We start from the raw sequence: 23957 nt of genomic DNA, 5'->3' as shown, positions 1-23957 counted from the left end.
TGTGCAGGTATATATAATTTATATTATTTATTTTATTATATAGGTATTAATTATTATTATAAATTATTATTATATAATTATGTGTGTGCAGTTATATAATTTATATTATTTATAGTATTATATAGATATTAATTATTATTATATGTTATTATTATATAATTATATCGGTATACAATTTTATAAACTTTATATTAATGATACTTGTTAAACAACGACACAACGACAACAATAATAATATTATTTATTAATAATAAATAATAGTATAAAATATAATTAATATATACTGCTATTGTATAGTATATAATAAATTAATTATATAATATATAATAATAATTATTATTATGATTATTATTTTACAAAGTAAAGTTACGTGCAAAATATTGTTATATTATAATACGTATAATATTTGAATTACTATTATTATTATTATTATTATTACTAATTGTAATTGTATGATATATTAATTTTATTGAAATATGCAAAATGAGAACAAATATATTATATTAATATAATATTAATAATTTCAGACACTTGATAAATATTTATTATTATTATTATTATTATTACTAATTGTAATTGTATCATATAATAAACTACTGTATTTAACTGTAGTTCACTGTATTTAATTATGGAAAAAATAAACTATTATATTATATTAATATAATATTAATAATTTCAGACAGTTGATAACATAAATGGAATATTGAAAGTTGGAACATAAATGAAGATGAGCCACTTTCAAAAAAGGCGGCCCATATAGGTATTAATTATTATTATATATTATATGAGTATACAATTTTATAAACTTTATATTATCGATACATTTTAAACAACGACACAACGACAACAACAACAATAATAATATTATTTATTAATAATAAATAATAGTATAAAATATAATTAATATATACTATTATTGTATAGTATATAATAAATTAATTATATAATATATAATAATAATAATTATTATTATTATCTTACAAAGTAAAGTTACGTGCAAAATATTGTTGTATTATAATATGTATAATATTTGAATTATTATTATTATTATTACTAATTGTAATTGTATGATATAATAATTTTATTGAAATAAGCAAAATGAGAACAAATATATTATATTAATATAATATTAATAATTTCAGACACTTGATAAATATTTATTATTATTATTATTACTAATTGTAATTGTTTGTATCATATAATAAATTGTATTTAAATATGGAAAAAATGAACGATTAAATTATATTATATTAATATAATTTATTAATAATTTCAAACAGTTGATAAATGTTTAGTTGTACTGTCGGAAAAATGTAAATCATTGCAATCATGTCGACGTAATAATAATTTATTACGATTATCAGAAATTTGAAAAAAATCACGATTAATAGGTGTTAATGAATCCTTTTTCGAACGTCTTGCTTTCCATGCACGTAAAATTTCTGCTCTTACTTCACCGTTTAATAAACAATACAACAAAGCTACGAATGCTCCCTAAAATAAAATAAAAAATAACAAAATAACAAAATAACAAATTCAAATCAAATCACATTAGAATCAGATTTTGTGATGATATAAATAATATAATACCTGAAAAGATGCGAATAGTTGATCACAAAATAACCAAATCAATTCAATATGATTATCCTTGTGATAAGAAAGTCCCAAAAATAATGTATAATGTGCGCCAAATAAGGGTACCAAAATTAACGTTGATTTGGCCCATCTTCTGTAATAAATAATAATTTTAAATAACATATTTTATGAAAAGATTAAACATTAATTGAAAAGATAAAACATTCAATGTAAAGATTAAACATTCAATGAAAAGATTAAACATTTAATGAAAAGATTAAACATTCAATAAAAAGATTAAACATTCAATGAAAAATTAACAACAATAATAATTGATATATATATAATATAATTATTAAATGATTTGTTAACTCACCTGTACTGCATTTTTTTGTGTTGCATGTGAACCGACGTTTTCAGTTTTACAAAAAGTACTCGAACGATGTTTAAGAATAGTAAAAAATTGAACTACAAACAATTAATATAATATTATACTAAATATATAGAATAAAAATATACAATAAATATATATATATATATATATATATATATATATATATATATATATATATATATTATATTAATTAATTATTAATTAATAAAAACATACTAAACTGCAACTAAAAACTAAACAACCTCAAACATACTAAACCAAAATGCAACTAAGAAAATTAATATAATGCTACACTAAATATATATAATAAAAATATATAATAAATAAAATTAATAAATATATATATTATTAATTAATTATTTATTAATAAAAATATATTAAACTACAATTAGAAACTAAACTACCTCAAACATACTAAACAAAAATGCAACTAAGAAAATTAATATAAATGCTATACTAAATATATATAATAAAAATATATAATAAATATATATAATAAATATATATATATATATATTATTAATTAATTATTTATTAATAAAAATATATTAAACTATAATTAGAAACTAAACTACCTCAAACATACTAAACCAAATTGCAACTAATAAAATTAATATAAATGCTATACTAAATATATATAATAAAAATATATAATAAATATATATATATTATTAATTAATTATTTATTAATTAATTATTTATTAATAAAAATATATTAAACTATAATTAGAAACTAAACTACCTCAAACATACTAAACAAAAATGCAACTAAGAAAATTAATATAAATGCTATACTAAATATATATAATAAAAATATATAATAAATATATATAATAAATATATATATATATATATATATTATTAATTAATTATTTATTAATAAAAATATATTAAACTATAATTAGAAACTAAACTACCTGAAACATACTAAACCAAATTGCAACTAAGAAAATTAATATAAATGCTATACTAAATATATATAATAAAAATATATAATAAATATATATATATTATTAATTAATTATTTATTAATTAATTGTTTATTAATAAAAATATATTAAACTATAATTAGAAACTAAACTACCTCAAACATACTAAACAAAAATGCAACTAAGAAAATTAATATAATGCTATACTAAATATATATAATAAATATATGTATTATTAATTAATTATTTATTAATTAATTATTAATTAATAAAAATATATTAATCTAATCTATGTATCTATCTATATTAAATTACATCTAAAAACTAAACTACCTAAAAATACTAAACCAAAATGCAACTTTAACAAAAAAGATAATATTATACTAAATATATATAATTAATTATTAATTAATAATAACATACTAAGATTGATATCACTATGGGTATCCTGACGATTAGAAAAAATGAAGGATTATGGTGAGTGGTCCAGCAAAGTGTATCCTCAACAGTTGCACGAATTATTATCCATGGTATTACTACCAATCCTGGTAATCCTATATAATTAAAATAATAATATTATAAACATATAAGAAAAATAATATTATATATAATAATTTATTATATTTAGATATTTTATATATATATTTTTTAATTATTTTATGTAATATTATATGTTATATATAAATTAATATAATATATATTTATTAATTTATGAAAATATTGTATAGAGAAATTTAATTATATATTATATATAAAATGTGTTTTTGTTATTTAATTATTTTGTAATAAATTAATGAAGTAATTAAATATAATAATTAAATTTAATATATAATAATTAACCTTTGTTTACCACACTTGGTCCAAAAGGACCCAGACGACCTTTTTTGCAACTTGAGTCATTTTTCTCAATTGTTCAACTTTGACAATTTTTTAAACATATTTAAATTTAATTTATAGCTATAAAACCTATATAGTCTTTTTAAGTAAATATTAAAGAAGTCTCAAAAAAATGTTGAAGTAAATCTACGCAATAGTTTCTTATTTATAACAAATTTTCTCGCCCGGGTCCTAAAGACCCGGGTGTGGTAAGCAAAGGTTAAATATAATAATAAATTATTATATTACATTTATTATTATATTTAATAATAAATAAAATTATAAATTAATAAATAAATAATATTACATAAAATATTATTAAAATATATATAATTATATATAATATACAAAAAAAAAAATAATAATAAAATAATAATATTATGAACACATAATTGGCTGCAGTTTCATAAATAAATAATAAATAATACATAACATAAATTTGTAACATAACAAATATTACTGTCAATAGTAATATTATTTATTAAAAATTTTTTTTTTTTTTTTTTTTAATAAATAAATGAAAATACAAAATTTACCCCATCCTAAAATAATGTAAGAAGTAATCGCAGTATTATCGATACAAAGTGCCATAAATATTAAATTGTAAAGATATAATCCTTCCATCAGTATCCATGCATAATTGGCAACTATAAAATATTGCCAAATACTTGTTATAATTTTACATGCCCATGTCTACATTTGAAAAGAAAAAACACAAAACACAAATCAATGGAATTATTTATAAAAGTATGAATATTTTCATGTAAATCGGTTTAATCATACGCACGTTTCGTTCTTTGATAAAAACACGATCACCATCAACCAATATAACATCCCATGCCAATCCTATACCATCAACGAAAACCCATTCCTTAAAAAGTGCCATAAATGCTCTCATGATGAAAGATGTAAATAAATGCATGTGTAATCTGTTTCTTGGATTTCTAAGCCTTCTAATATTTGTCAATGAAAAATTTAATTAATAAAATATTTTTATGATGTATTCATTTATTCGTATATATATATTATTTTAATATTTATTTAAAAAAAAAAAAAGTAAATCTTTTACGTACCTGAGTATAGTGAAAATTGTCATAGCAATTAACAATGTTGTAAATGACGATGCATATCCAATTTGTGACACGGTTTTGATTATTGGTAACCATTTCTATTAAATAAAAAAAATAATAAATATGAAAAATTATATAATCATATTAGTAATAAATAAATTTATAAGAAATTGAAAATAATAAAAAAAAAAATGAAAAAGAATATACAAATAATTATAAAAAATTTACAATCATATTACCAACATATAAATTTGTAATAAATCAATAATAATTAAAAAAAAAAATACACTATGTAAATAATTATAAAAAAATTAACAATATTACAATAAATATATTTAAAATAAATTAAATATAAAAATAATAAAAAATACATACAAATAATTATAAAAAATAAATAATATTACCAATATATAAATATATAATAAATTTAAAATAATGATAAAAATAATAAAAAATATATACAAATAATTATAAAAAATAAATAAAATTACAATTATATAAATTTGTAATAAATTTAAAATAATTATAAAAATAATAAAAAGTATATACAAATAATTATAAAAAATTAACAATCATATTAGCAATTTATAAATTTGTAAAAAATTAATAATAATTAAAAAACAAATACACATATAAATAATTATAAAAATTAGGGATCAATTTACCAATATATAAATTTATAATAAATTGAAACTAATAATAAAAAAAAAAAAAGGAAAAACTTACACCCAGTAAAGAACTGTTTTCCAATTTTTCATATTTCCAAAGATACGCAGTACCCAAATTATTCGTACTTATGCACAAAGTATAATTACTCCAAGCAATACTTTGATCATTTTTATATCTTTGACCATCTGCCAAACAAAATTTACTTGCCAACGATGAACCATTGAATTTTTTCAAGATATTCGATTCATTGCTAAACTTTTCTGTAGATTCTTTAATTGGTTGTGTAAACGATGAAAATAAATCGTAAGTCGTTCCAAAAATTAATCTGGGTGGACATGGAAGTAGGGTTGTACTTTTGGAAGCTATTTTACGTGGCCAACATAATAATTCGTCAAAGGTTGATGGACATTGGGAAATTTCTGTACCAATTTTCATCACCATTTCTTCTTCGTTTTGACTACTACCTATGTTTAATAATTAATAATTATTTTTTAATATTTTTTATATTTATTAATGGTCAGTTTTAATAGTTGTATCTTTAAATATATTTATTTTTTTAATTAATATAATTTTTTTGTATAATTATATATATATAAATTACGTGTCACGTTGTTTGTCCACAATGGACTCCTAAAATACTGAGCCGATTTTAATAAAATTTTGCACACTGTGTGCAGTTTCATCCAACTTGAAAGATACAATAGCTTATATCTCAATTTATAATCAAATTATTTGTTTATTAACAAAGAGTCATGATTATCTCTGTTAGTTCGATAAGATTCTAACAGATAGCGGTATAAGGTAATTCGTTGTAGAGACCCTGTAGGAGGGACGCGCCATACATATTGCTGGGGTTGCTGTTGGCTGAAAATTTTGGGGAACAGCTTCCGATGCAACGAGCAGCCATGTTTTTTTCTTTAGTATGTATAAATAACGGCTGTGGTTAGTTATGAAGATTTAATACCCAGGAATCCTAGCTGATTTATTAATATTGGAAATTAAAAACAAATTGCACGAATGATTAAAATAATTGTAAATATAATATATATATAGTAGATAATTGTATTTATCAAAATTGTATTAATTCTTACAAGGTGTTTTTGAAATTTCAAAATACTGTAATGCCTTTTGTCAAATCAAACTTAATTGAATTTTTCTTTTTGAATTTATAATAATTTTTAGTGTGTAACCTATTCTATTTTAATTATAAATTTTTTAATTATCATTAAATATGGTTCACTTTTTTCTCTGTATTTGATGCAACTCATTATTTCATAATTTTTTCAAACCAATTCACCACTCTACCCCCTACAACTATTCACTATTACTATATACAACTTTTATACTATTTAAAATGTTTGATTCATTCGCGCGCAATCACGTGACTACATAAGTTTCTGTCCCCCAAAATTCTTTGGCGCGTCCCTCCTACTGGGTCCCTTATTCGGGGACTTAATAGACGTATGTATCGGACTGATTGTGAGCCACAGCAACGTGTGGCGGGGCACCCCTATATATATATAATTATTTTTATTTATATATAATAAATTTCTTTAATTGTATTAATATATAATTTAATATATATTATAATATAATTATATATTTTAAGTGTACAACTTTGTTTCCATTATTTTTCTATAGATGGCTTTTAAAAAACATGGCGGCGTATAAATATGGCGTAAAAATCCGCCATTTTTTATAAGCCATCTGTAGGAAAATAGTGAAAACAAATGTTGTACACCTAATATTTATAATTATTATATTTATTATCTATATTTATTATATGTATATACGTAATTATACATATAAATAACAATAGTAATTTCTATATTTAACTAAATATAATTTCTTTTACATATATAATCACCATTTTGAAAGAATCTTTCACAAATGTCCTTTTGTTCGGTCAAAAATCTTTCCAACGTTTCTTTTGCCATTCTAAATCAAATCAACAAAATAATTTAACATAAATTTAATATATTTTTCAGTGTTTTAAAATAAATTATTATACGTACGCGTTTATTTGATGAATCTTTGGTATATCCATGTCTGTTTTATTTATTTTTTAATTGATACTCGTAAAGATTGAAGAATGATGCAAATCGAACTATCTCACTGCACGGATTTCGAGTGTTTGAAAGAACCACTTCGATGAACAATTTTCATATTCTTTAAGTGAAATCAATAAAAATAACATTTAATCTCTACCTCTGTTTATGTTTATATTTGATCATAGTAATCACTTTTAAAAATCACTTTCAATTCAATTTTCTTTCTACATCATTTTGATCACGATTGATATTACTTTGTATAACAAACATGTAATATTATATCAATCGAAAAATATGTACACAATGTCTATTTACAAAAGCTACTTAAAATCAATCACAATTTTCCTATGATCGATCAAACCTCTGTATCAACATCTATTTGTTTAAATTAATGTGTCTTCTTTATTGAAAAAAAAAATACTCTAAATAATACTATGTTTAAAGATAAAAATAATAATCTTGTTCAAAAGGAAGAAACAAATATAATAATATCGAGATACATTTATTTTTATCATATAACAAAAAATTATTTACACGTTGCATCCATTTTTAATCATTTAACAAAAATCTATTGAGAAATGTGTATTTAATTAGCGTCCGGTAATGTGTCGCCATCTAGCAGTAATAACTATTACTTTAATTTACCGACTGGTAAAATTTGTTATGCCATCTAGTGGTACTAATTAATACTTCATTATTACCGGGCTGGTAAAATATGTGTGACAATCTAGCGGTACTTGTTAGTACTTCATTGTTACCGACTGGTAAAATATTTGCCGCCATCTAGCGGTACTAGCTGATACTTCATGTTACCGACCGATAAAATTATTGATAATTTAATTCTATTATTGTCGTAATAATGTTTATTTCTTTAAAAAGTTTATAACATTAGCGCACACACAATAAAATTAGACACGTTTTTTTTTTTTTTTTTTTTTTTAATTTTATTCCTTACAAAATTTATGTAAAATAGAAGAAGAAGTTTATTTTCCAGGTATACCCCTTTAGGGTGTTTACCCCGAAGGCCCCCTCTACATAATTAATGTAAAATATTTGATTACAAAATAAATTAGAAAAAATATAATTTATTAAACTTACTTTTATAATAACGAAAAATACAGAATTAGAAAATAAAACAAAATAATAATAATAAACAAACTTAATTCTATGTTAATATTAGAAGACATATAATTATCGTTGACTTGTGAGACACAAACACACACACACATCGCCATTAATCTAAACTACTGCACTAATCAACTAACGAAATAAAAACATTTATGTAAAATTTCAATCCCATTTGTTTTCGCAAACAGCTGATAATGAAACAACATATAAGCCTAATTCAAACATTCAATATATTTATTTATTAACTACTACGAGTGTCAAAAATTTCAACAAAACTTCATGCTGAAAATTTGAACAGCTTTTGTGTCTCACCTGATGAGTCATAAAAATATCCTGTGACCATATTATTTCATTATATTATAAATTATTATATAAATTATTTTATTCATTTAACGAATAATTTTAAATGATGAATATAAACACACACAAATAATTATTCAAATAAATCAATTCTATTAGAATATCAATGATTGATAGTAAATCATCTATTTTAAAAAAAAAAAGAAAGACAGAATGTGTCGTATTTCTGAGATACAAAGAGACGGTGCTAATTTTCAATGGTGAAAGTATCTCTAGTGAAAGTGGCACGAGGCACACGTCAGAAAGAAGGTCGTACTTATATGTCTATCCTATGTGTTAATGTATAAGGCAGGGGGCTGGGTGGGGGGTGGCTAGGGGGACGGGGGAGGGGAGGAGGAGGAAACGTGCATGGGTACAACGTGCATATGAACACGAATATACACCTGCAACAAAATAGGCGCGTTTTCGTTCAGTTTTAATGCAAGATGTTTCTTTTTTTCTTCTTCTTCTTCTTCTTCTTTTTCTTCTACTTTTTTCTTTTTTCCTTTTTGTGTTTTTGTATTTTTCAACTTGAAATGTTTGCATAAGATAAAAAAGAAGTAGAAAAAAAAGGAAACATTATTCTTTTGGTCATAACCAATCGTCATGAAGTGGAAGAAGAAGAAGAAGAAAAAGAAGATGATTTTCAATGAATTATTTAATCATGCGAAACTAGTCAAAAGAAGAAGAAGAAGAAGAAAATAGAGTTCAATTTTGACCTAAACGATGACCAATTTATGTTTATGATAATTATTAAAACGTAGAATTTTTGTGACGTAAGATAAGCGAGTAATTCATTCGTTTTGCATTTTCAATGTACGACGTCGTCGGCCATCTTGAGTCGAATGTTTTTTTTTTTTTTTTTTTTTTGTAAGTTTTGTTATTTTTCTTTTAATTCCTATTTTTCTTTTTTTTTTCTACGTGTTGATAAGACTAATGTAAGATTTATTTTACATTGTTTACTGTTAAATGTTATAATTTTAGGGATAATGTTAAATGTTAAAAGTTTAATAATTTATTATTAAAATATATGGTATTTAATTTGACTAATTTAATATTCATTTATTACTTCTTTAAAGAACAAAAAATAATTGCATATTTTAATTACAATATTTGTAATTGCAAATTATAATTATAATTAAAATATATAGCAGTTAATTTGACTAATTTAATATTCATTTATATTACTTCTTTAAAGAAAAAAATAATTGCAAATTTTAAATTAAAATAATTGCATCGTATTGATTGTTTCACATAATTACATTCCTAAAAAATATGTTTTGAAAAATATTTTGTAATATCAAAATAAAAAAAGAAAATATTTCTAACCTAAAACGATTGAAATAAAAGCCATCATTATTTAAGGACAAAAATAATTGCAAATTTTAATTGAAAATAATTGCATCGTATTGATTGTTTCACTTAATTACATTCCTAAAAAATATGTTTTGTGAAAAATATTTTGTAATATAAAAATAAAAATAGGAAATATCTCTAACCTAAAACGATTGCAATAAAAGCCATAATTATTTAAGGACAAAAATAATTGCAAATTTTAATTGAAAATAATTGCATCGTATTGATTCTTTCACATAATTTAATTCCAAATAATATGCTTTGAAAAATGTTTTATAATATAAAATTAAAAAAAGGAAATATTTCTAACCTAAAACGATTGAAATAAAAACCATATAATTCTTGAAGAAAAAATTTAATTGAAAATTTGAATATTAAAACTCGTCGTATTAATTGTTTTACGTAATACATTTTCCCTCCAAAATATCCTTTGAAAAATATTTTCCCTTCAAAATATTGAAAAATATTAAATATTATTTTCAATTTTAAAAATTGAAAATAATTGCATCGTATTGATTGTTTCACTTAATTACATTCCTAAAAAATATGTTTTGTGAAAAATATTTTGTAATATAAAAATAAAAATAGGAAATATCTCTAACCTAAAACGATTGCAATAAAAGCCATAATTATTTAAGGACAAAAATAATTGCAAATTTTAATTGAAAATAATTGCATCGTATTGATTCTTTCACATAATTACATTCCTAAAAAATCTGTTTTGAAAAATGTTTTGCAATATAAAAATAAAAAAGAACATATTCCTAACCTAAAACGATTGAAATAAAAGCCATAATTCTTGAAGGAACAAATAATTACCAATTTTAATATCAACACATCGTATTAATTATTTCATTTAATACATTTTCCCTCCAAAATATGTTTAGAAAAATATTTTGTAATATAAAAATAAAAAAGAACATATTCCTAACCTAAAACGATTGAAATAAAAGCCATAATTCTTGAAGGAACAAATAATTACCAATTTTAATATCAACACATCGTATTAATTATTTCACTTAATACATTTTCCCTCCCAAAAATATGCTTTGAAAAATATTCATAAATATAAAAAGAAAAAGAAAAAAAAAGGCAAATATTTCCAACTTATTAAAATGATTGAAATAAATGCGACAATACTTTGAATAAAAAAAAAAAAAAAAAAAAAAAAATTGGATAATTTATAATTTTTTTTTTTTTTTTTTTTTTTTACACTTTGACTGAATCTTATTAAAAGACAATTTAACAATCAAGTATATTTCCTCAAACTTGGCCTTCGTTCTAGTATTGAATAATAAAGAAGAAAAAAAACACATACACACACACACACACACACACACATGCACAAATTAAAAAAAGAGGAAGAGTTAGAGAGATAGAAAGAGAGAGAGGGAGAGAGAGAGAGACCTTGAATTAACATTAACAATATAAGAATAACTATTATTCCATAGACCATTATTACTAATGAATAAAATCATCAAAAGATATACACGAAATAATTTCCGTGTTTTGACCTTTGGTACCCAACTAACCGATTGACGTAAGAATTTTCAAGAATGTTGTTAGACCGGATGCGGTCTTTTATGATTATTAATACATACATACATTGATCAAACACAAATGTTTTTAAAGTAACTTCAACTTTATTATTCGTATTTTAAATCGTCAAAAGACTTTTGATTTTTTTTTTTTTGTTTCTTTTTTTTTTTTTTTTTATTCAAGAATTTGCGTTATTCGTAGAAAAGTTTTTTTTTTTTTATTTCAAATTATATTAAAACGTAAAAAAAATTTCCTAATTAATTTTATTTTATTATTATATTCTATATTAGTCAATTTTTCTAATTATTTTTATTACTTCTTTTTTTTTTAATTTTCTGCTCCTATTAATAAATTTTTAAATTATTTTTATTATTTTTTTGTTTAAATTTCTCCTTCTGTTAATTCATTTTTAAATTATTAATTAATTCTTAAATTATTTTCATTATTTTTTTATTTTCTGCTCATATTAATTGATTTTTTTAATTATTTTTATTTTATTTTTTTTTATTTTCTGCTCCTATTAATTGATTTTTTAAATTATTTTTTTATTTTTTTTTTTAATTTTCTGCTCCTGTTAATTATATTTTTAAATTATTTTTAATATTTTTTTTTTTAATTTCTCCTTCTGTTAATTAATTTTTATATTATGAATTAATTCTTAAATTATTTTTATTATTTTTTTATTTTCTGCTCCTATTAATTGATTTTTAAAATTATTAATCAATTCCTAAATTATTTTTATATTTTTTTTCCTTCTATTAATTAATTCTTCAATTACTTTTATATTTTTTTCTATTTTCTCCTCCTGTTAATTAATTTCTAAATTATTAATATTAATTCCTAAATTATTTTTATATTTTTTTCCTTCTATTAATTAATTCTTCAATTACTTTTATATTTTTTTCTATTTTTTCCTCCTGTTAATTAATTTCTAAATTATTAATATTAATGCCTAAATTACTTTTATATTTTTTTTATTTTCTCCTCCTATTAATTGATTTTTAAATTATTAAATCAATTCTTCAACTATATTTATATTTTTATTTTCCTTTTATTAATTAATTTTTCAATTATTTTTATATTTTTTTTATTTTCTCCTCCTATCAATTAATTTCTAAATTATTAATATTAATTCTTAAATTATTTTTTTATTTATTTTTTTTTTTTTTATTATTTTCTTCTCCTCCTATTAATTAATTTTTCAATTATTTTTATTTTAAATTCTCTAATACGTAATACGTAATAAGTTTTTCACAAAATATTTTTTCCTTCTAATAAATCTAACAAATAAATCGGATTCCCCCATATTGGTAAATAAAATAATCGTATAAACCATTTAATTATGTAAATTAACACGTGTAACAGGTATCAAGAGCAAAGTTTAAGGTTTAATAAACATTGACTTTTTTGTAAAAGTGTTCAAATCTTATCAACTTTTTTTATACTAATTGTGTCACCTTAAATGGATTGTTTATTTCATTTCCGTGAAATGTTATGTATCGTACATCAGAATATTAATTACTTTTATTAATTTTATTCACGTTGATTCGCATGTATGCATTCATTTATAAATTCCCTGAGTGCATATTGAAATTACTAACGTTGACCTTGAAATAAAACAATAAAAAAGTAACACAATATTTCTAATCTCTTTCTAACATTTGTTTTTTTATCGTACGAACTATGCAATGCACAGTTTTAGATCGTTTAATATTTAAATAAAAATATCAAAGTGTTTTCGTAGAACTAATGAATTGAAAATAAGAAGAAAATACACATTTAATGTTTAATATAATAGTTAATTTAAATTAACATTTAAAAATTCACATGGATGAATAGTTTCTCTTATTATTTATTGATAAACTATAATTTGTTTAGAAATAAATTAATATATATATTAAAAATAATACAAAGATACATTGATGATAATAATTTCAATCTTGAACTCATTAAATTGCATTATATACCATTAATAAACATTTATTCATTCGATCTTAATTATTCAACAGGTTTCAATGTTAATCAGACATATTTGAAATTAATTGTGCCCATAATTATGAAAGTTGCTTAAGTCAAAATTAAAAAAAATTAGTTTATTAGTTATTAAGCATCACATTATTTTAAAATCGGCGATATTTGTAAACGCCCAAATTTTGATCGTTTTTCAAAAGCTTATTTAAAATGGAAGGAAGGAATAAATGAATCGTTTTGAAACTCAGCATGTTTATTCATTACATTTTAAAATATAAAAATCTGATTTGTTTTTATTTCTTTTTTCAAAATGGCCGCCGTAGTAACTAGTCTCCTGAGGTCCTCGCGGCGTAACGCATCAATCATGGTGACTTTTAGCTTTAATTACAGCAATTTAAAATTAAAAAAAAAAAGGGTCAGAGCGTGTTCATAAAAACATGTATCTTTTAGTTGAACAAAGGAAAAACTAAAAAGTCAAAAAATCGTCAATTGGCACGACTCAGACAAAAAAGTCTGATTTTTGACCCTTTTTTTTTAACGGTTTTTGGATCAAAAATGACAATATTTGCAAATCTTTGTGACATTCTTAAAGTTCAATTAGAAGCTAATACTATAAAGAAAATGTGTGCTAAATTTCATAAGAATTGGTTGAAACCCTTTTTGAGTTATCTTTCAGCACAGTTTGAAAAAAAGTCGTTTCGAGAAAAACGCGTTCAAAGTTTAGCGCCGAGTTGTGGCGGAGCACTCAAATGAATTTTTTATCGATAAATAATGCGAATTTCATTGTAAAAATTTACACGCATATTTTTAAGATGGTAAAGTAACTATTTATGAAAAGAAAAAACAAAAAAAAATTCCATTTTATTTTTTTTTATTTTACATGTATCGTCGGACTTAAACTAAATAAATTCAATGTAATTTTCAGGATATTGTCAAAAATAAAACGTTAAGTAATATTTGTTTGTTTTTTTTTTCAAATATTACATAGAATTCATATAATGTTCAAATAGAAATCTTTAAATATCTCGAAACAAGAGATACACGGACTTAGATCACTTTTATAATTATGAGCACAATTATAGTTTTTTTTTCTTTTTTTTTTTGCAATTTTAAATAAGTTCCTTACGCGCAAGATAAATTGCTTTCTTTTTTGTTTCCTTTGTTTCTTCTTCAAAAAATTAAATAAAAAATAAAAATAAAAATAAAGGTTTTTTTTTAATCATTGAAGTAAGTACGTTCTTTAAAACCTAAAAATATTATTTACCTTGAAGCTTTCACCTTTGGTTATCACCACGATGAATATGTACTTTCGTACGGTTTCTTTGAAAAAAAAAAAAAAAACAAAAAAAAAATCTTTGCGATGTAATATTCAACCCTGACGAAATTTATCGTTAAAAAAATGTTTTACAAAACAATTATTACGATAAATAATATAATAGATAAAAATATAATTCTGTTAACAGAAAATTGTTAACAGAATTTAAACAAAAAAAAAAAACAAAAAAAGAAAAAAAAATTCAGACGCAAAAACAAATAATATTTGTGATAATTTAAAAACTGTATGAAAAAGATAACACGTTATCTTTTCAACGTATAAATAATATTTAAGTATAATAAACCTAAATATTAATTATACGTTTTACTTTTTTGAAATAATGTTTAACCTTTAATTTGTGAAAAATAAAAAAAAATATTAAGAATATCATTCTTTGCTCTCCGATTGGTTATTCAAATGTACAAAATATTTATGTAGAATATTATACAAAATTGTATGAAGAAATGTTTTGTCCATAATTGGAAAGAAATTTCCAAACGTAAGGTATTTATGGGCGTTACACGTGATATAAGAACTCAAATATGTTGACAGCTAGTTTTTTGAGATGAACCAAAATCACTTTCCCCGATGACTGGGGATCCGGGATTGAATAAAACTGAATTTATTCTCCATAAACTTGCGTCACATTCTTCAAAAGAAAGATGGCCGATCATTTCGTATTTCCTTTTGGTATTTCCACTTTACCTTTTTTTCCTTTCACTATCATTGAAAATGTGTAATAGGTTGGTTTTACATCATATTTTTTTTTTCTCAAAAAAACACCGTAAAAAAGATGATTCCGAATGATCGTTTAATCCTTTCTGTAACATTGCTTTCATAATCGAATTATAAGTTCGATATATATCGAAGACATTGTCGCGAACTATTTGAATAATTGCAAAATGACATAAAATCTAAATCATGAATTAGCATTCATTAAGGAAAATCTAAATATAAATGAAGAATAAAATACACTTTGACACATTTTTTTTCTTTTTTTCTTTATTTAATACCTTTCGTTTGACATTTATTTTCGTAGTCGGAAAATTTTGCGAAGTAATTACTCTGTCATTTTTTTTTTAAATAGTCGACCATTATTTTTTATCATTCAAATGGTCGTAGCTACAATTCCCGGACGATATAATAATAATACTAATAATACTAATAATACTAATAATAATATTAATGTTTTTTCTTTCGTTATAACAAACGAAACAAATTCAAATGATTGACGTCAAGATAATAATGTTTATAAATTAACATAAATTAATAAATTAATATATAATACCAATAAAAAAAAAGAAAATTCCTACCTCTTTAAATATTTAAAATTAATAACAATCATAAATTGTTTAATTCAAATATAAAAATTACAAACTTCATGAGAGAAGCGAAAGGAGGAAGGTGTATAAAAAAAATGATTGGCGATACCATAGGAATAAAAAGTACAACCGCAAGATGGCACTCGCGTTCCCTATGAACCCAATACTTTCAATTGGTTAGAGAAAGAAAGAAAGTTATGCATACATATATATATATATACATATTACAGGGGGGGCGCTGCAATCGTACTTGTCGAATTTGGCCAGTCGTAACGCGTGCCGTTAGACGTAACGTTAGATTGGTTGTGTCGCGTGTAAGCCCTTTTACCAGCAGGGGCAGGGGGCAGGGGGTGGACGAGAAAGGAAAAAGAGGTTAGGAGCGGTAGGTTGAAACGATTAGGTTAGAAAATAAATTCACTTTTATTGTGGGATTGAAGACAGTAATGTAAAATTTGTAATCAATGTGTTTGTGGGTTCAAAAAACATCGAATAAACGAAGGAACGAACTAGCGAATGAGGAACTGACGTCCTCCCCTTCCTCCCTGCTCCTTATTTCCTTCTCTCTCTTTTTCTGTCTGTCTCTCTGTTGTCTAGTGTTTGTCTCTCTGTTAAGTTAGTTAATAGTAGCAGCAGCTTACGTGAAAGTGAGTGAGTTGTGTGTGTGTGTGAGCGCGCGCGCTCGCGTGTCAACGAGTATATGTATTCCTTGTTTCTCTTATTCACTCCTTCATTGTTCCCTCGTTCTTCCCCCTCCCCTTCTTACGCTGCACCAGTGTGGTGGGAGTGAAGTGAAGAAGGATAAAGAAGAAGGGAAGAAGAGCGGAAGGAAGAGTGGAGGAGGTTGAAAAGAGAGAGAGAGAGGGAAAGAGAGAGAGAGAGTGAGAACGAACGAGAAGAAATTCACAAAAAAACGTTTCACGGTCGTGTACTTCCTCAGTTTAATGATAATCGTTGAAAGGTTTGGATGTACGATATAACGAAAAAAAAAAAAAGAAAACGAGAAAAACGACAGAAGAGAAAGAGAGAGAGTGAGAAAGAGAATAGGGTGGAGAGGGGGAACAAGATAGGGTGAGAGAGAGAGAGAAAGAGAGAGGGGGAATATATAGTTATAATATATAGGGAAGAGCGCGCGCGCGCAACACATTAGAGAAAAATATATAGGCGGATGAAGAGGAGGAGGAGGAGGAGAAGGAGGAAGATAGATCAAAAGAGAGAAATATAAATAAAGTTGTGTGATTTGATTCGAATCGATCGTAGAGAATTGTCAGACGACAAAATAGGGAAACTCCGGGTGGACTTTATGTGTTCGGCCAGGTGACAGGAAAGGTAAATCCGCGCGTGCGAGAAGAGATCGAGATTGAAAGGGAGTGGAAGAGGATAGGACAAGGATTAAGAAGAAGAAGAAGAAGAAGAAGAAGGTGCACCGTGTCACACAACCAATAGAAAATATTAGAAATATCTTTTGTTCAAACTGTGATAATAATTATCGCAGTAAGAAAAAAGATAAATAGAAGGAGGACACGTGAGACAGAAGATTAATAAGAAAGGAAGAAAAAACGGAAGTTAATAGACAGACTGATCAAATCAGGTTAGTTTATTATTTCTATTATTATTATTATTATTATTATTATTATTATTATTATTATTATTATTATTATTTTCAATATTGTTTGATCGACAAAAAAAAATGTATTTGACGAGAGCTTGCAAAACTTGAGGCGTGCCTACCTACTATCTACCAATCAGCTAACCAACCAGTCAGCTAGCTAGGTTTGCTAACCCGCCTGGTAGCGCGCGCCTTTTGAGGTTAGGATATGCGATCGATTCTCGACGTGCACGAGAAACACGCTGAACAACGGTGTATCCTAGTTTATTACCAACAAGAATTCATTTCAATTCTATTTCATTCCTTATTTTTTTTTTTTGTTTTTTTTTTTTAAATATAAATTTAACTAATAAATTGTTCCATCTTTTTTTAATTGATTTATATCATTTTACCATTACTTGATAAGGTGTGTCATCTTACGTGCGTGTACATGTCACAGTATATTATGAATAACAATTTTTTTTTTTATTTGTAGAAATTTTGGAAAAAAAAAAATATATATATATATGTATGTATAATAGTTTGATAAAGTTTTTGATTATGAAAATTGAAAGATAACAGTCTCGTGGTTGTGGTTGTCTTTTTCATTCATCGACCGGGTGACTAAAGAAAAAAAGGAATGCGCCCTATGATTCGCTCTTCTTTTTTCTTCTCTTCTTTTTCTCTCTTTCTCTCTCTCTTTCATTTCCCCTTCCTTCTATCTACTTTAATCTCGGCTAGTAGGACAAGTTGTCCTCTTTTTCAATTCCCATACTCGTGAAATTAGCATTTTTATGTTTGCTACCTATATAATTGTGCAAAATCCCACCAATCTTATCGGTCAGTTTTCAGAGTTCAACGTTCTTTACAGTAATCCTAAATAGGCGCGCAATATTTAAAAAAATATATTTTTTAATACCTAAATTTGCGGATTGTTTTTTAATGATTTAAAATCATCGTAATTTGAATAAAAAATTGAGTAAAGGAAAGAAATTAATTTAGGATTTGTATGTATATACGTAGTACACAAATTTGAAATGAGTCAAATTCATTCCTAAATTTAGTATTATTTATGAATGTTTTATTTATTATTTTTTAAGAGATTTAAAATCATCATCGTTTAAATAAAAAATTGAGTAAAGGAAAGAAATTAATTTAGGATTTATATGTATATACGTAGTACACAAATTTGAAATGAGTCAAATTCAGTCCTAAATTTAGTATTATTTATGAATGTTTGATTTATTATTTTTTAATGATTTAAAATCGTCATCGTTTAAATAAAAAATTGAGTAAAGGAAAGAAATTAATTTAGGATTTGTATGTATATACGTAGTACACAAATTTGAAATGAGTCAAATTCATTCCTAAATTTAGTATTATTTATGAATGTTTTATTTATTATTTTTTAATGATTTAAAATCGTCATCGTTTAAATAAAAAATTGAGTAAAGGAAAGAAATTAATTTAGGATTTGTATGTATATACGTAGTACACAAATTTAAAATGAGTCAAATTCATTCCTAAATTTAGTATTATTTATGAATGTTTTATTTATTATTTTGTAATGATTTAAAATCATCGTAATTTGAATAAAAAATTGAGTAAAGGAAAGAAATTAATTTAGGATTTATATGTATATGCGTAGTACACAAATTTGAAATGAGTCAAATTCATTCCTAAATTTAGTATTATTTATGAATGTTTTATTTATTATTTTTTAATGATTTAAAATCATCATCGTTTAAATAAAAAATTGAGGAAAGGAAAGAAATTAATTTAGAATTTGTATGTATATACGTAGTACACAAATTTGAAATGAGTCAAATTCAGTCCTAAATTTAGTATTATTTATGAATGTTTTATTTATTACTTTTTAATGATTTAAAATGATCACCATTTGAATAAAAAATTGAGTAAAGGAAAGAAATTAATTTAGGATTTGTATGTATATACGTAGTACACAAATTTGAAATGAGTCAAATTCATTCCTAAATTTAGTATTATTTATGAATGTTTTATTTATTATTTTTTAATGATTTAAAATCATCATCGTTTAAATAAAAAATTGAGTAAAGGAAAGAAATTAATTTAGGATTTGTATGTATATATACGTAGTACACAAATTTAAAATGAGTCAAATTCAGTCCGTAAATTTAATATTATTTATTATTAACCAATGCATTTATATACACCTGTACAGCTGCATTAAATATCAACATATATTAAACAAATAATAATATTTAATATATATATATATGTAGTAAAAGAATTAAAAATGAGTCAAATTAAGTCCTAAATTTAGTGTTAAACACGTGAATCCTTTAGTAACTTTATTAATTATTTATTATTAACAAATACGCTTATAATACACCTGTGTATTATCGTATTAATTATTAACAACGACTCTCAAAATAAAATGGGGTCTCTTTAAAACTCATACAATGCATTTAAGTAACAATAAATAGAATTAAATTACGTTTTGATAAATTTGATTTGATAAATCAAATGAAATGAAATGAAAAAATAAAAAAGAAAAAAAAAATGTAGACTCGCGTTATTTGAATTTTCCCGCTTATTTGTTTATTCGTTTTTACTTAAGTAAAACGCACTTTGCATCTCGAAAAATATTACTTCACGTAGCTACTAACATAATTTATTGTTATCTAATACTATACGGAGAAAGTAAAAGTCATACGAAACGAGAACGAGTAGGAATTTAACCTCCATACGAAGTGCTCTATGGTGTATTTTATTTCTCTTGGTAATACTAATTAATCTCTTAACATTAAAAGAGAGTGAGAGAGAGAAAGAGAAAGAGAAAGAGAAAGAAAGAAAAAAAGAGACAGAAAAGGAAGGAGACTATTTTTTATAAAATGTAATGCGATTCGATTAAGTATTATTAATTAGCATTCACTATACATACATTCAAAAATGTAAACTAGTTCATTGTACAGTTCGCGAAATTGAATTTAAAACTCAACTTAATTCTCACACATACACACACACACACTCACACACATTCACGGACAGACAGACATATCAAATATTATCAATATTTATTATACCTTATCGATTTTTTTTTACTCAGAAGAAAAATTTTGTTTATCATTCGAACACGTTCTTTTTCATTTGATTATTATTATTATTATTATTAGGGTTAATCAAAAGTTCGTGCATATTTGAATAATTATCAATATCAATTTAACAATAAGAATTAATTATACAGTTGATAAAAGAGATAATAATTTAAAATACCATAATAAATTCCACGAACTTTCACCCTAAATTTTTTTTTTTCTTTTTTTTTTCTTTTTTTTTCCTTTGGAAATATATTTTCTTATTTTCTTGTTTCTTTTAACCATCATACAACAACACCATCGCGTCATTCGGGCGCCGGATACGTCACGAAAAGGGAAACAAACACACACGCACCTTGACCGTTTCCAACATGTAACGAGGGGGTGTTTGGGGGTGAAGGGTGATGGCAAAAAAAAAAGAAAAGTAGAAAAAAAAACACACAGGGCAGAAAAGTGGATCGATATCGAAAGGAACGAAACAAACGTCTAATTAAAAGAGTTTTAGAAAAAAAAAAAAAAACTAACACATACATTATCTTGTATAAACCAAAAAAAAAACATTCATAATTATTTAAACTAATAGAGAGAGAGAGAGAGAGAGAGAGAGAGAGAGAGAGAGAGAGAGAGAGAAGAAAATAAAAAGTTCATTTCAAAATTATTTCCAAGAACTTGTTGAAATATTCTGTACAATTGGTTACTTAACATTACTTGGACTTTGATTTATTGAAAAAAAATAATATACATTGAGTACACTCACACGCATATATAAATATATATGTACAGGTATAAGTACTCTAATGGTTAGAACAAATAACATTTATTTACCATTCCAACTTGTCTCATGGACATTTAACTTTTATACGCAATAACCGGTGGTGTCTCTCACCAATGTTTTACGGGTTTTCCTTTTTTTTCTTTTTTTTTTTTTTCTTTTTTTTTTTATCTTAGTTACATGTTTAAAGTATTTTCACTAAAATCTTATTATCATATAGATGTGTGTATGTATGTATGTGTATGTGTATGTGTATGTGGGTATGGGGAAAGTCAAATGAATGTTTTAATTGAAACGTTTTAACGAACCACAACATCCAACAACAAAATATTACGCAAATACTCATAAAATATATAATAGAAAGATTGGATACAAGAAAAAAAAAAAGAAAAAGAAAAAAAAAGGATTGGTTCAATGTTTTATAATATCATTGTGATTAACATTTAAAATTCTTCTTTTTTTTTTTTATTTTATTCTAAACTTTTTATCCTTTTGATCCTACTTAGGACAAAGTAGTAGAAGTGAAAAGTTTAGAAAGTCTTTTCAAATCTTTATGTGAAATCATTCGTCGTCTTCTATTACGGAAAGAGACAACGAGGATGTTTCGAGTGAAAACATTGTAGACAAAATCATTCTATTGGAACCATTAGAAGAATAAAAAAAAAAAAAAATAGAAAAATAAAAAAGTACATTATAAATCCTGTGTTCCGTAACTAGAAAATAAAAATAGAATAATCGGAGTTATTTTTCTACTTAAAGTAAAAAAAATTGTCTACAAAAAATTGAATCATTGAAAAATTCTCTCCGTGTCTCATTTTGTCGGTGTTTTATTTTTTTTTTATTTTTTCTTTTTTTTTCTTTCTTATCTTTTTATTAATCTATTAGGTATATTAATGAAATTAAATGTTGAATTAAAAATTTATAAAGTACACATTTTATATTTTATATTTTTATATATATATATATATATAATAAATTAAATATATATATATAAATAATATATATATATATATTTAATTATATTTTAAAATATTCTATTTTTTTAGTTTCATTTTTTTTAATCAATAAATATCAATAAATAATTTGTATTTATTTTTAATATATAATTTTCTATTATATTTATAGTTTTTATTATTATATATATATATTTTATAACCAATAATATTAATATTTATTTTTAATATATAATTTTTTTTATTAGATTTATATTTTTTTTATATTTCTTATTAATATATATTTTTTAATAATTATAATTGTTATATAATAATAATTATGTTTTATATAATAATAATTTATATTTTATTAATATATATATTTTAATAATTATAATTTTTATATAATAATAATTATAATATATTATTATAATTTTTTTTTAAATATATACACATATATATATATATATATATATATTTTTGTAATCAATAACATTAGTATTCATTTCTAATATATAATTTTTTAATAGATTTTTTATTACTTTATATTTTTTTTTTTGTAATTAATAACATTAGTATTTATTTTTAATATATAATTTTTTATTATATTTTTTATTACTATATATTTTGTTTTTTTTTGTTATTACATTTGTAATAACATTTATAATTATTTTTAATGTATAATTTTTTTTTATTTTTTTATTAATATATGTATATATATATATATATATATATATATTTTTTTTTTTTTTTTTTTTTTTGTAATCAATAACATTAGTATTTATTTATAATATACAGGGTGGGTCATCACATTTTACCATTTAGATTTACGTTATTATTATTATTACGCGTAGCAGACAATGTTTCACATGTAGTTGAATGGCTTTGAAAAGGAGTTCATACTGATGGTACTTTTTTTGGTGAACTTGTAAAGGACATATGAAGATCATTAATGTTTTTTTAAACGGAATCATATATTTGTTATTTCATCATCTGATGCTCTTTTATATTACTTAAAAAAAGGTTCAATGTGGGGACGACCATTTGCATCAGA

General features: G+C 22.9%; 2 protein-coding genes across 6 annotated transcripts in view; one reads left to right on the top strand and one right to left on the bottom strand.

The window, feature by feature from the left end:
* Positions 1 to 1195: 1195 nt before the first annotated feature.
* LOC107071034 (secretin receptor) lies at positions 1196 to 7694 on the bottom strand. The gene is made up of 10 exons (XM_015329689.2): positions 7529 to 7694; positions 7381 to 7451; positions 5571 to 5977; positions 4848 to 4942; positions 4562 to 4727; positions 4311 to 4467; positions 3322 to 3452; positions 1952 to 2043; positions 1591 to 1729; positions 1196 to 1494 (listed from the first exon to the last, which is right to left on the bottom strand). Exons 1-10 carry the CDS (start codon positions 7558 to 7560, stop codon positions 1273 to 1275), a joined length of 1512 nt encoding a protein of 503 aa, XP_015185175.2. The 5' UTR covers positions 7561 to 7694; the 3' UTR covers positions 1196 to 1272.
* A 9076-nt stretch (positions 7695 to 16770) lies between these two features.
* LOC107071050 (very long chain fatty acid elongase 7) overlaps positions 16771 to 23957 on the top strand; it is a 36998-nt gene continuing 29811 nt past the window's right edge. The window contains exons 1-2 of one of the 5 annotated variants that reach the window (XM_015329715.2): positions 16771 to 16916; positions 17792 to 18122. The gene's annotated coding sequence lies outside the window, so the exon portion shown is untranslated. Of the gene's footprint in view, positions 18123 to 23957 lie in introns of all 5 variants that reach the window. The other 4 variants (XM_015329716.2, XM_089174431.1, XM_015329717.2 and 1 more) reach the window with 4 other exon arrangements.

This window comes from Polistes dominula, unplaced genomic scaffold, assembly GCF_049000335.1.
Source record: "Polistes dominula isolate Pdom_NZ unplaced genomic scaffold, Pdom_raw_medaka contig_83, whole genome shotgun sequence".
In the NCBI taxonomy this organism is placed as follows: Eukaryota; Metazoa; Arthropoda; class Insecta; order Hymenoptera; family Vespidae; genus Polistes; species Polistes dominula.
Note: the sequence above shows the minus strand (reverse complement) of the source record. Positions and strands in the feature narration are given on the sequence as shown.